The sequence below is a fragment of the Oncorhynchus tshawytscha genome, linkage group LG10, assembly GCF_018296145.1.
Source record: "Oncorhynchus tshawytscha isolate Ot180627B linkage group LG10, Otsh_v2.0, whole genome shotgun sequence".
Taxonomy (NCBI): Eukaryota; Metazoa; Chordata; class Actinopteri; order Salmoniformes; family Salmonidae; genus Oncorhynchus; species Oncorhynchus tshawytscha.
Window position 1 is genome coordinate 22511950 of NC_056438.1, and position 12589 is coordinate 22524538.

The window sequence follows — 12589 nt, forward strand, 5'->3', positions numbered from 1 at the left end:
AGTTTGTAAACACCACATTTCATACATGGTATTAATTTAAATTCTCAATTACATTGTGAGGACAAATGTCCTCTTTATATTAATGACGACTCTGAATATGTCCTTGACCGTTATTTCATTCAGATTGGTGCTTGGCTTAGTTTATCGATCATGACACAAACTGTTCCAGGTAAGTGAATTGCACAAAATGTAGCATGCAAACAATGGATTAAACCAACCATGTGGGTTTTGATGGGATTAGACAGTTGATCTAATCTTGTGAGATATTTATGAGTGTTATTCTTCAAGAACCCATAGGTATGTATCATTCATTTAAATGATCAAAGACAGCTGTAATTATCACAGATTTGGCATTTAATAAGCAAACCTCCACAGAGTTTATCTACTGAGAACTTACACCCTGATACTACCAAGCATGTGCTTCTTCCTTCCTAGGTGCAGTCTTTTCTGCATTGGTATCTACCCGGATGTTGTTGTGGGCTAGGAGATGGCATGACAAATACCTCCTGCAGGTGAAGAAAGGTAGAAGCTTCTGGAGGACTGCAGTCATCCACTTCCTTATCTGAGCCCCAGGACTAAAGGTCAAAGGGTGACAGACACACAGACAAAACCAGGGAGACCATGCAAACCAGCCTGGTCTCATAGACTAACATAGTAAACGTAAAGCCGCAACACTCAAATTATGATATGATATGTTACATAAGACAAAAGGTTACTTAAGGCAAAATCTAAAGTAGGGTGGTTGGTCGGGCGCAAGTCAAAGTTTGCGTGTTCGAATCTCATTACAGACAACTTTAGAAATGTAGCTACTTTGTAACCACTTAGCATGTTAGCTAACCCTTCCCCTAACCTAGCTAAAGTTAGCCATTGGAATTCATAACATGATACATTTGCAAATTCGTAACATTGTATGAATTGTAACTAATAACGTATCATATGACATGGATATCCACAAATGAATACATATCACACTATCATACTAATTGGAGTGTTCCAGATGTACTTTTACTATGTTATGTCGACCCGAGTCCAGGCTGTGCAAAAAGGCAAAGACGGGTAGCAGGGAATCATAGATGAGTTCATAGGCAACACATGAACACTGAGTGAGACTACATTGATAAAGATAGGTAGTGGGGGAAAAAATGAACCAGAAATGCATATGTAGTGGAGGAGAGGTCTTTTTAAAGTGGAGGTAAGAGGTGCTGTGCATCTGGAGGATTCATGGGGCTGGTAGCAAAGAGAGCAAAGGCATATGGGTAGGATGGCCAGGACTGGCAGGGTTTCAGGGGAGAAGAGTGCTGATATCTCATAACTGTCAAAATGGACACAAAATGGACAAAATTATTCATGGTTTACGTGCACATTGAGAAAGAAAAATGTAGTGTTTTGATGCTCTTTTGACACATCTAAATGCTGTTAATAAAACGGAATAAAAAGTATTTTGAGGGAACTTGGTGTTTGAATAAAAAATATTTTAAAAAGGTTAGCAGGGGGAAGATAAAAAAGCGTGTCTGTTTATTATAGTAAACTACTTTCCACTTGGCTGTAAACAAGTAACTCACCATCGAACCATTTGCACAGTTTTTTGTCAAAGCTGAAATGCTGCACAAAGATAGATTTAAAAAGAGTTAAACAAAGAATAAAATAACAGTGCACTTATTCAAGCAGCTGAGTCAGAAGTTAAAAGTGGCTGCCACATATCTCTCAAGTGGCTAAAAGTGACTCCCAAACAAGGCCCAATGAATCCCGGAGGAAATAAAGCTGGGGATCTACAAATTCAACTTCTAGTCGCTTGCCAATTTGTGCAAATGTTTAATCATCTGTCGTGGAATAAAGCAATATTCAGTACAAATGGGATTCCTTATTCTTTGCAATGAACAAGATAGTAATACAGGAGACATTGAATGGCATACAAATGACATCGGGCTCTCAAAGTAAACCCTAGTTTACTTTGAACATAGAGAATTTATTTGCATTAGAAAGTGCTAATTCCACTTGCAAGGTAATGTAGGCAAATTGGCGAAGTGCGGTTTCATCATTGTTAAAAAAGGACTACTCACACTCTCTCAATATAGCTGTAATATATGCGTGTCTATGTGTGTATTGTCAAAAATAAACCATTATTTTACTGGCAAAGTGTTTGGTGGTTTCACCATTGTTAAAAACTACCGGCATTTTCTCCAAATATAGTTATATTATACGCATATCTACCTGGGTTGTCAAATGGAAACAAATGTTTATTCTTCACAAAGTAGGGCCGCCATACTAATTTTGGAATGAAGGAGAGGATAACATGTAAATATCTGCTCCTGGAAGATCCATAGGGATCTGTACCTACGTGGTGCACTGTAAAAGGAATAGGGTACCATTTGGGAAGCATTCACTGTTTTTTTTATCAGTAGTGAAACAATTGCAACAACAATCGTAAGAGAATGTCGAGGGGCAACATAATAGAATCAATGTGTTGACCTTTGAGGAAGAGGTGTTTCCTAGCCATATCATTTGGCAAACAGGACAGGGTCTGACAAAAATCTGTGTTTCATAATCAAGCAATTCCCGAAAATAACAGTATCTAATCTAAACATTGATGACCTCACACTCCTCTGATGCAGGTAGACCAATCACATTTTTATGCTAGGTGTTGAATTCCATTATATGTGTTGTTCACGTTTAACATTTGAATAATAACATAGCAAAATGGCCTTATGGCAGATGGCACAAGTAAAACATACAAAAGCTATCTACATGCTTTGACCGGAGATAAACAGTGGTTGTGATTGAGTGATGGAATCTGAAGTGACTCAGACGCTCTCTGGTACAGTTGAGTCGGTTGAGATCCGAGTTTCCATTGGCATTTCGTCAGACACGTCCACTTTGTTGTCATAAGCTTGCAGGGCCTGATTGTCCTCCTCCTGTTGGTACCTCGCAAAGTTGACAAAGACCTGAAGATGAAGACATGGTGGTAAGAGTAGCTGTAGATAGAACGTCCTTGCATGTAAAACACACACTTCAGTTCTTATGAATGGGCTTCAAATGTGTTTAATTGTTTTGTCTTCAAAATAATTTCAACATTTAAACCGAAAGTCAATCAGCATATTCGATCTGCTTCTTCTAATGACATTTAACCAAAACATGTTTCTATGATGCATCCTTAAATATCTTACACTTTGTGACACACTGTGAAACACGACAGAACGTATCCTGTTAATTATTACCCCCCCCCCGCCCCCTCCCCAATAATTTCTTTATTTAAGGTGAAAAGGAGCCGGACATCATTAGTCTGCTTTATGGGGTGAGGAAACAACAGTAAAAGCCTGTCTTCATCAGGTAAAGTATTAACAAAGAAGGACATGACATAAAACAAAAAGGCCTGTTAAGACCACCATATATACTAAGATATGACGTGACTATATGTACTATAATAGCAAATGTGGAATGGCCAGATTGTATAACAACGGATCAACCTGACTAATATTATACCATGCTATCTGAGCCACTTACACGGGGACTGTTTCTGCAGTGAAACAACCGTTTACAGGGGAAGTGATTTTATTTGTATTTTTTATCTCCACCAAGTCCATTAGGCACTGCCTATGAAGTATATATTCCTCAACAGTTACAGCCAATAAAATAATGCCACACAATATGTATATGGTCCCCTTCGAGGCATAGAACAAGTGCTCTTCCATTTCCTTTTGTCAGAAAAGACAAAATGATAAAAAATGTAAAAAACTCCCTTCCACTACCCCTCCTCAGCTCTTCCTCCTCTCCTCCACAGGCATCTTCTGGATCCCTGGTGGAATCAAATTCACTCTTCTAGCTTCAGCGTCAAAGTGAAAGCCCAGTACAACGCATTTGATGCAATAGTTGTGATATAACTGGCTGTTATCAGCCTGGCATGTTTCATTTGAAAAGAAAGGAGAGGGTTCCACTGATTTCCCCGATCCGTTCTAGTGTCAGATAATGTCTGCCATCTTAATTGGAACTAGAAAATCTTCGGTCGAGACTCCAGAGAAAAGTCAGACGGGACGGGACGGTAAGTATGTGATACCTTTGATGGAGGACCTTGAGTATTAGATCCTGTTTCAAGAAACATCCTGTTAAATTGGGGAGGACTTGCGCAGTGAAGAACTGTAGTGCTTGGCTCTTCGGGCTTTTGAAACTGACAAAAAGTTTAGCAAAAGGCTTCCTTACAAAAAATGTCTGACAAAACCTTTTATTTTTCAGTTTCCATTCAATAACTTGACGGTTGTGACATCTTGTCAGGGAGAAAATTAGGAAGTTGAAAAACAACAATGCCTACTTCAACTCCGCCTATCAGGAGGCTTATTTCACCCTTAAACCCAGATGCCATTGGTTGGATACAGTATGCTAAGAGGCTTAAGACATCGATGCCTTTGACCTTCAATATCAGAGTTTGACAGACAATACAATATCCAGACCACATAGTGCTACACTTCTTAAGTTGTCTCCTGTATATTTGTCAAGGCTGGAGACAATGTTGCGTTTATGAACGCATTCTAAACAATAGACCTGACGTAGACCTATGTAAGTGGTCAAAATGTTGTCACCAATAACCCACATGGGAGCATACAGATCCTGCATAGTTTTATCATGTGGTGCAGATATTTAATATCCTGCATCTGCTCCGACTTTATATTTGTGGAACTGTGCATGTGACATGTTCAAATACTAGCATTTCATACGGCACACACAGTAACAACACATCTCTTTCCCCACTATACTCGCTACAAACATGTTTCTCTAATCACCTCTCACCTTCTAACCATTCGTTTATTATAACTTAGACCACACGCTCCGTTGGTCGTCACTGACATTTTGTTCATAAAAAGATAGGTGTGGGTATTAATTATGGCGAGGGGGCATTTGGGTGTTTATTACATGGCTGCCGACGCGTGGCAAGGAGAAGAAGGATGCAGAGGCGCTCAATTAACCTTTGCCGCTCTGGAGGTGGAGTCCCTGCGCGCCACACGCATGCCTCAGTGAACTTTTTAAATACAGGCCGTCCCAGTCCGTGCCCAGCTATGTGCTAGCTTGTTCCGTTGTCTTTGAAATGATCTCTGTGGTGTGTGGTGGAAAATCACTTTTTTTCCCCAGAGGTGTCAGGTACAGTAAAAATGGACGTGCCACTTCATTTTAGGTGTCAATCCGGGAACATAGAAGATGGTAATGTTATCACTGCATCAGTGCTTGTCCCCACTGTCAGACAAAAGGTAACCCTTTGTTTTCCATGAAGGTGAAGATAATGTCTAACACATACAGTTGAGGAATTAGCACCCTCCTGCTCAAGTTAAATATTGTGTTTTCAATTTGTGAAAAAACTCACGTTTCAGAGAACAATATTCACAACAAAGTACAGTCTAGTGGTACAGTGAATCATGTACTTCATAAGTTCAGTGGCTTTTGGACAATGCCGTATCTGGATAGCCTGCTTTGTAAGGAGCTAGGCTCCTGCTCCTATGACTCATTCCGGCTACTTACTTGATAATCAGCTGATACATACTTGATACCAAAATTGACAAATGTCAGGAAACAACGCCATTGCATATTAGATGACACATACTCAGTATTGGTGAGCCTGGTATCTTGATATTTGTTGCTTACTACACAACAGTACAATCTAAATAGTATATAGAATGATTAGTATACAGTATGTTGTTTTATTAAGTAGTAGGCAAGGCAGTTTTCGGACACGGCCAATGTCTTTCAATATAGGCATTAACGCCACAGCCTTGGGGCCAGATCAATATTAATTGTAGTGCGAGCCAGGTCTTACAGAACAATAGGTCAGGACTGTCATCAATAAATCACCAGCTGAAAGGTGACTGTCTGGTCTCAGTCCCCCATAGGTGTTGGTTTTTATCCCCTTTGTGTTTTAGTGCAGTGACCTTATACCCCGCATGTGATTTATTTACTCTCTGTGATCTGGTAAATACAGTATGGTCTATTACAGAATGGCTGCATTGTTGGTTGCACTCTCTCTTTCACTCTCTTTCTTACACTCACTCCCATTCTTTCACTCACTCCCATTCTTTCACTCACTCCCATTCTTTCACTCACTCTCTTTATTTCACTCACTCACTTTTTCTTTCACTCACTCACTCTCTTTCACTCACTCACTCTTTCACTCTCTTTCACTCATTCACTCACTCTCTTTCTCTCAATCACTCACTCACTCTCTTTCCTTCCTTTTTTTCACTCTCGTTCTTTCACTCACTCTTTCTTTCGCTCACTCTTTCATTCTTTCGCTCACTCTTATTCTTTCTCACTCTTATTATTTCTCTCACTCTTATTATTTCTCTCACTCTTATTATTTCTCTCACTCTTTCATTCTTTCTTTCACTCACTCACTCTCTTTCACTCACTCACTCTCTTTCATTCTTTCACTCACACTAATTCTTTCACTCACTCTCTTACTCACTCTTTCTCACTCACTCTCTTTCACTCTCTCATTCTTTCACTCTCTCATTCATTCACTCTCTCATTCGTTCACTCTCTCATTCGTTCACTCACTCACACACTTACTCACTCTCTCACTCTCTTTCTTTCCTTCACTCACTCTTTTTCACTCACTCTCTTTCACTCACTCTTTCTTTCACTCACTCTCTTTCTTTCATTCACTCTCTTTCTTTCACTCACTCACTCTCTTTCACTCACTCACTCTCTTTCACTCATTCACTCACGCTCTTTCTCTCAATCACTCACTCACTCTTTCCTTCCTTTTCTTCACTCTCGTTCTTTCACTCACTCTTTCTTTCTTTCGCTCTCTCATTCTTTCACTCTCTCATTCTTTCGCTCTCTCATTCTTTCACTCTCTCATTCTTTCGCTTTCTCATTCTTTCGCTCTCTCATTCTTTCACTCTCTCATTCTTTCACTCTCTCATTCTTTCACTCTCTCTCACTCACACACTTTCTTTCCTTCACTCTTTCTTTCTCTCACCTTTACTCTCACTCACTCTCTCTCACTCACTCTTTCTTTCCTTCATTCTTTCACTCTCACTCACACACACTTTCTTTCACTCACTCACTCACACTCTCTCACTCATACTCTTTCATTCCTTCACTCACTCTTTCTTTCACTCTCTCATTCTTTCACTCTCTCATTCCTTCACTCTCTCATTCCTTCACTCTCTCATTCCTTCACTCTCTCATTCCTTCACTCTCTCATTCCTTCACTCTCTCACTCCTTCACTCTCTCACTCACACTCTTTCTTTCCTCCACTCTTTCTTTCACTCACCCTTTCTTTCTTTCACCCACTCTTTCTTTCACTCACTTACTCACTCACTCTTTCTTTCACTCACTCTTTATTTCACTCACTCACTCTCTTTCACTCACTCTCTTTCTTTATTTCACTCACTCTTTTTCTTTCACTCACTCACTCTCTCACTCATTCTTTCACTCACTCTTTCTTTCGCTCACTCACTTTCACTCACTCTCTTTCTTTCACTCTCTTTCTTTCACTCACTCTTTCTTTCTTTCTTTCACTCTCTCACTTTCACTCACTCTTTCTTTCACTCACTCTCTCTCACTCTCTTCCCTTCACTCTTTCTTTCACTCACTCACTCTTTCTTTCACTCACTCTCACACTCATTCTTTTTCTCACACCCTTTCTTTCACTCACTCATTCTTTTTCTCTCACTATTTCGTTCACTCACTCACTTTCACTCACTCTCTCTTTCTTTCACTCCCACTTTCACTCGCTCTCTCTTTCACTCCCTCTTTCACTCACTCACTCTCACTCACTCTTTCTTATTTCACTCACTCTTTCTTTCTTTCTTTCACTCACTCACTCTTTCACTCACTCACTCTCTCACTCTCTCACACTCACTCTTTCTCACACTCATTATTTTTCTCTCACTCTCTCTTTCTTTCTTTCACTCTCTCTTTCTTTCTTTCACTCTCTCTTTCTCACACTCATTCTTTTTCTCACACCCTTTCTTTCACTCATTATTTTTCTCACTCTTTCTCTCACTCACTCCTTCTTTCACTCTCTCTCTTTCACTCACTCACTCTCACTTTCACTCACTCTTTCTTTCACTCATTCTTTCTTTCACTCACTCTTTCACTCACATTGACACTCACTTTCACTCACTCTTTCTTATTTCACTCACTCTTTCTTTCATTCACTCTTTCTTTCTTTCACTCTTTCTTTCTTTCACTCACTCTCTTTCACTCTCTTTCTCACACTCATTATTTTTCACTCTCTTTCACTCACTCACTCTTTATTTCACTCACTCACATACCATTTCTTTCCTTCACCCTTTCTTTCACTCTTTCACTTTCTCGCATTCATTCTTTCACTCACTCTTTCTTTCACTCACTCTTTCTTTCACTCACTCTTTCTGTCACTCACTCTTTCTGTCACTCACTCTTTCTTTCACTCACTCTTTCTTTCACTCACTCATTCTTCTCTTTCACTCCTCTTTCACTCACTCACTCTCACTTTCACTCACTCTTTCTTATTTCATTCACTCTTTCTTTCACTCTCTCACACTCACTCTCTCACACTCACTCTTTCTCACACTCATTATTTTTCTCTCACTCTCTTTCTTTCTTTCACTCTCTCTTTCTTTCACTCACTCTTTCTCACACTCATTCTTTTTCTCACACCCTTTCTTTCACTCATTATTTTTCTCTCACTCTTTCTTTCACTCTCTCTCTTTCACTCACTCACTCTCACTTTCACTCACTCTTTCTTTCACTCACTCACACTCACTTTCATTCACTCTTTCTTATTTCACCCACTCTTTCTTTCACTCCCTCTTTCACTCACTCACTCACACTCACTTTCACTCACTCTTTCTTTAATTCACTCTTTCTTTCTTTCACTCACTCTCCTTCACTCTCTTTCTTTCACTCTCTCTTTCTCACACTCATTATTTTTCAGTCACTCTTTTTCTTTCACTCACTCTTTATTTCACTCACTCACATACCATTTCTTTCCTTCACCCTTTCTTTCACTCACTCTTTCTCGCATTCATTCTTTCACTCACTCTTTCTCGCATTCATTCTTTCACTCACTCTTTCTCACATTCATTCTTTCACTCACTCACTCTTCATTCTTTCACTCACTCACTCACTCACTCACTCACTCACTCACTCACTCACTCACTCACTCGTTCTTCACTCACTCGTTCTTTCACTCACTCGTTCTTTCACTCACTCACTCGTTCTTTCACTCACTCGTTCTTTCACTCACTCACTCACTCACTCGTTCTTTCACTCACTCGTTCTTTCACTCACTCACTCACTCACTCGTTCTTTCACTCACTCGTTCTTTCACTCACTCACTCACTCACTCGTTCTTTCACTCACTCACTCACTCACTCGTTCTTTCACTCACTCACTCGTTCTTTCACTCACTCACTCGTTCTTTCTCACTCACTCGTTCTTTCTCACTCACTCGTTCTTTCTCACTCACTCGTTCTTTCTCACTCACTCGTTCTTTCTCACTCACTCGTTCTTTCTCACTCACTCGTTCTTTCTCACTCACTCTCTTTCTTTCACTCACTCTCTTTCTTTCACTCTTGCTTTCTCTCACTCTTGCTTTCTCTCACTCTTGCATTCACTCACTCTCTTTCTCTCACTCTCTCTTTCTCTCACTCACTCTCTTTCTCTCACTCACTCTCTTTCTCTCACTCACTCTCTTTCTCTCACTCACTCTCTTTCAAGAGGGCCACCATTGTTCCTGTTCCCAAGAAAGCTAAGGTAACTGAGCTAAACGACTACCGCCCCGTAGCACTCACTTCCGTCATCATGAAGTGCTTTGAGAGACTAGTCAAGGACCATATCACCTCCACCATACCTGACACCCTAGACCCACTCCAATTTGCTTACCGCCCAAATAGGTCCACAGACGATGCAATCTCAACCACACTGCACACTGCCCTAACCCATCTGGACAAGAGGAATACCTATGTGAGAATGCTGTTCATTGACTACAGCACGGCATTTAACACCATAGTGCCCTCCAAGTTCGTCATCAAGCTCGAGACCCTGGGTCTCGACCCCGCCCTGTGCAACTGGGTACTGGACTTCCTGACGGGCCGCCCCCAGGTGGTGAGGGTAGGCAACAACATTTCCACCCCGCTGATCCTTAACACTGGGGCCCCACAAGGGTGCGTTCTGTGCCCTCTCCTGTACTCCCTGTTCACCCACGACTGCGTGGCCACGCACGCCTCCAAGTCAATCATCAAGTTTGCGGACGACACAACAGTGGTAGGCTTGATTACCAACAACGACGAGACGGCCTACAGGGAGGAGGTGAGGGCCCTCGGAGTGTGGTGTCAGGAAAATAACCTCACACTCAACGTCAACAAAACTAAGGAGATGATTGTGGACTTCAGGAAACAGCAGAGGGAACACCCCCCTATCCACATTGATGGAACAGTAGTGGAGAGGGTAGTAAGTTTTAAGTTCCTCGGCGTACACATCACAGACAAACTGAATTGGTCCACCCACACAGACAGCATCGTGAAGAAGGCGCAGCAGCGCCTCTTCAACCTCAGGAGGCTGAAGAAATTCGGCTTGTCACCAAAAGCACTCACAAACTTCTACAGATGCACGTTCGAGAGCATCCTGGCTGTATCACCGCCTGGTACGGCAACTGCTCCGCCCACAACCGTAAGGCTCTCCAGAGGGTAGTGAGGTCTGCACAACGCATCACCGGGGGCAAACTACCTGCCCTCCAGGACACCTACACCACCCAATGTCACAGGAAGGCCATAAAGATCATCAAGGACAACAACCACCCGAGCCACTGCCTGTTCACCCTGCTATCATCCAGAAGGCGAGGTCAGTACAGGTGCATCAAAGCTGGGACCGAGAGACTGAAAAACAGCTTCTATCTCAAGGCCATCAGACTGTTAAACAGCCACCACTAACATTGAGTGGCTGCTGCCAACACACTGACTCAACTCCAGCCACTTTAATAATGGGAATTGATGGGAAATGATGTAAAATATATCACTAGCCACTTTAGACAATGCTACCTAATATAATGTTTCATCTCATATGTATATGTATATACTGTACTCTATATCATCTACTGCATCTTTATGTAATACATGTATCACTAGCCACTTTAACTATGCCACTTTGTTTACATACTCATCTCATATGTATATACTGCACTCAATACCATCTACTGTATCTTGCCTATGCCGCTCTGTACCATCACTCACTCATATATCTTTATGTACATATTCTTTATCCCCTGACACTTGTGTCTATGAGGTAGTAGTTTTGGAATTGTTAGCTAGATTACTTGTTGGTTATTACTGCATTATCGGAACTAGAAGCACAAGCATTTCGCTACACTCGCATTAACATCTGCTAACCATGTGTATGTGACAAATAACATTTGATTTGATTTGATTTTCTCTCATTCACTCACTCACTCTTTCTTTCACTCGCTCTTTCTTTCACTCACTCACTCTCTCATTCACTCTCTTTCACTCACTCTTTCACTCACTCACTCTCTTTCACTCACTCTCTTTCCTTCACTCTTTCTTTCTTTCACTCACTCACTCTCTTTCTTTAATTCACTCATTCTTTCTCTCTCACTCACTCTCTCTCACTCACTCTTTCCTTCTTTCATTCTTTCTTTTTTCATTCACTCTCTTTCACTCACTCTCGTTCTCTCACTCACTCGCTCTTTCTTTCACTCACTTTCTTTCTCTCACTCTTTTATTCTTTCTCTCACTCTTTTATTCTTTCTCTCACTCTTTTATTCTTTCTCTCACTCTTTTATTCTTTCTCTCACTCTTTTATTCTTTCTCTCACTCTTATTCTTTCACTCACTCTTATTCTTTCACTCACTCTTATTCTTTCACTCACTCTTATTCTTTCACTCACTCTTATTCTTTCACTCACTCTTTCTTTCACTCACTCACTCTCTCTTTCACTCACTCACTCTCTCTTTCACTCACTCTTTTTCATTCTCTCACTCAATTGTTCTTCTTTCCTTCACTCACTCATTCACTCACTCACTCACTCCCTCTCACTCCTTCGCTCTCTTTCACTCACTCCTTCACTCTCTTTCACTCCCTCACTCACTCAGCTCTTTCTTTCACTCACTCGCTCTCTTTTTCATTCCTTCACTCACTCACTCACTCACTCACTCACTCACTCACTCACTTTCTTTCACTCGCTCTCTTAGTCCTTCCTTCACTCCCTCTTTCTTTCTCTCACTCTTTTATTCTTTCACTCACTCCTTCACTCTCTTTCTTTTACTCACTCTCTTTCTTTTACTCGCTCTCTTTCTTTCACTCACTCACTCACTCACTCACTCACTCACTCACTCACTCACTCACTCACTTTCACTCACTCCTTCACTCTCTTTTCCTTTCACTCACTCACTCGCTCTCTTTCTTTCACTCGCTTTCTCACTGAGGCTTGATTGCAACAGATCTCAAGCTTCATACATCACATCAGAAACGTGGGGTGAGGCAGCAACATTCGACATCAAGTCTAATAGCATTCAGTGTACAAGTCTTAAAGGAAATGTGTTCTATAGATAATGTTTGCCTAAAAGAGATGGGCATATCACCCCTGGAGGGCCACAGT

The 12589-nt window shown here is 41.1% G+C and overlaps 1 protein-coding gene across 3 annotated transcripts in view; it reads right to left on the reverse strand.

The window, feature by feature from the left end:
• Nucleotides 1-1792: 1792 nt before the first annotated feature.
• Nucleotides 1793-12589, reverse strand: part of LOC112259966 (phospholipid-transporting ATPase ABCA1) — a 247860-nt gene continuing 237063 nt past the window's right edge. For all 3 annotated transcript variants that reach the window (XM_042328357.1, XM_024434680.2, XM_024434681.2), the window contains exon 50: nt 1793-2942. In XM_042328357.1, the coding sequence (XP_042184291.1) occupies nt 2802-2942 (141 nt within the window). In that variant the 3' untranslated portion in view covers nt 1793-2801. The remainder of the gene's footprint in view (nt 2943-12589) is intronic.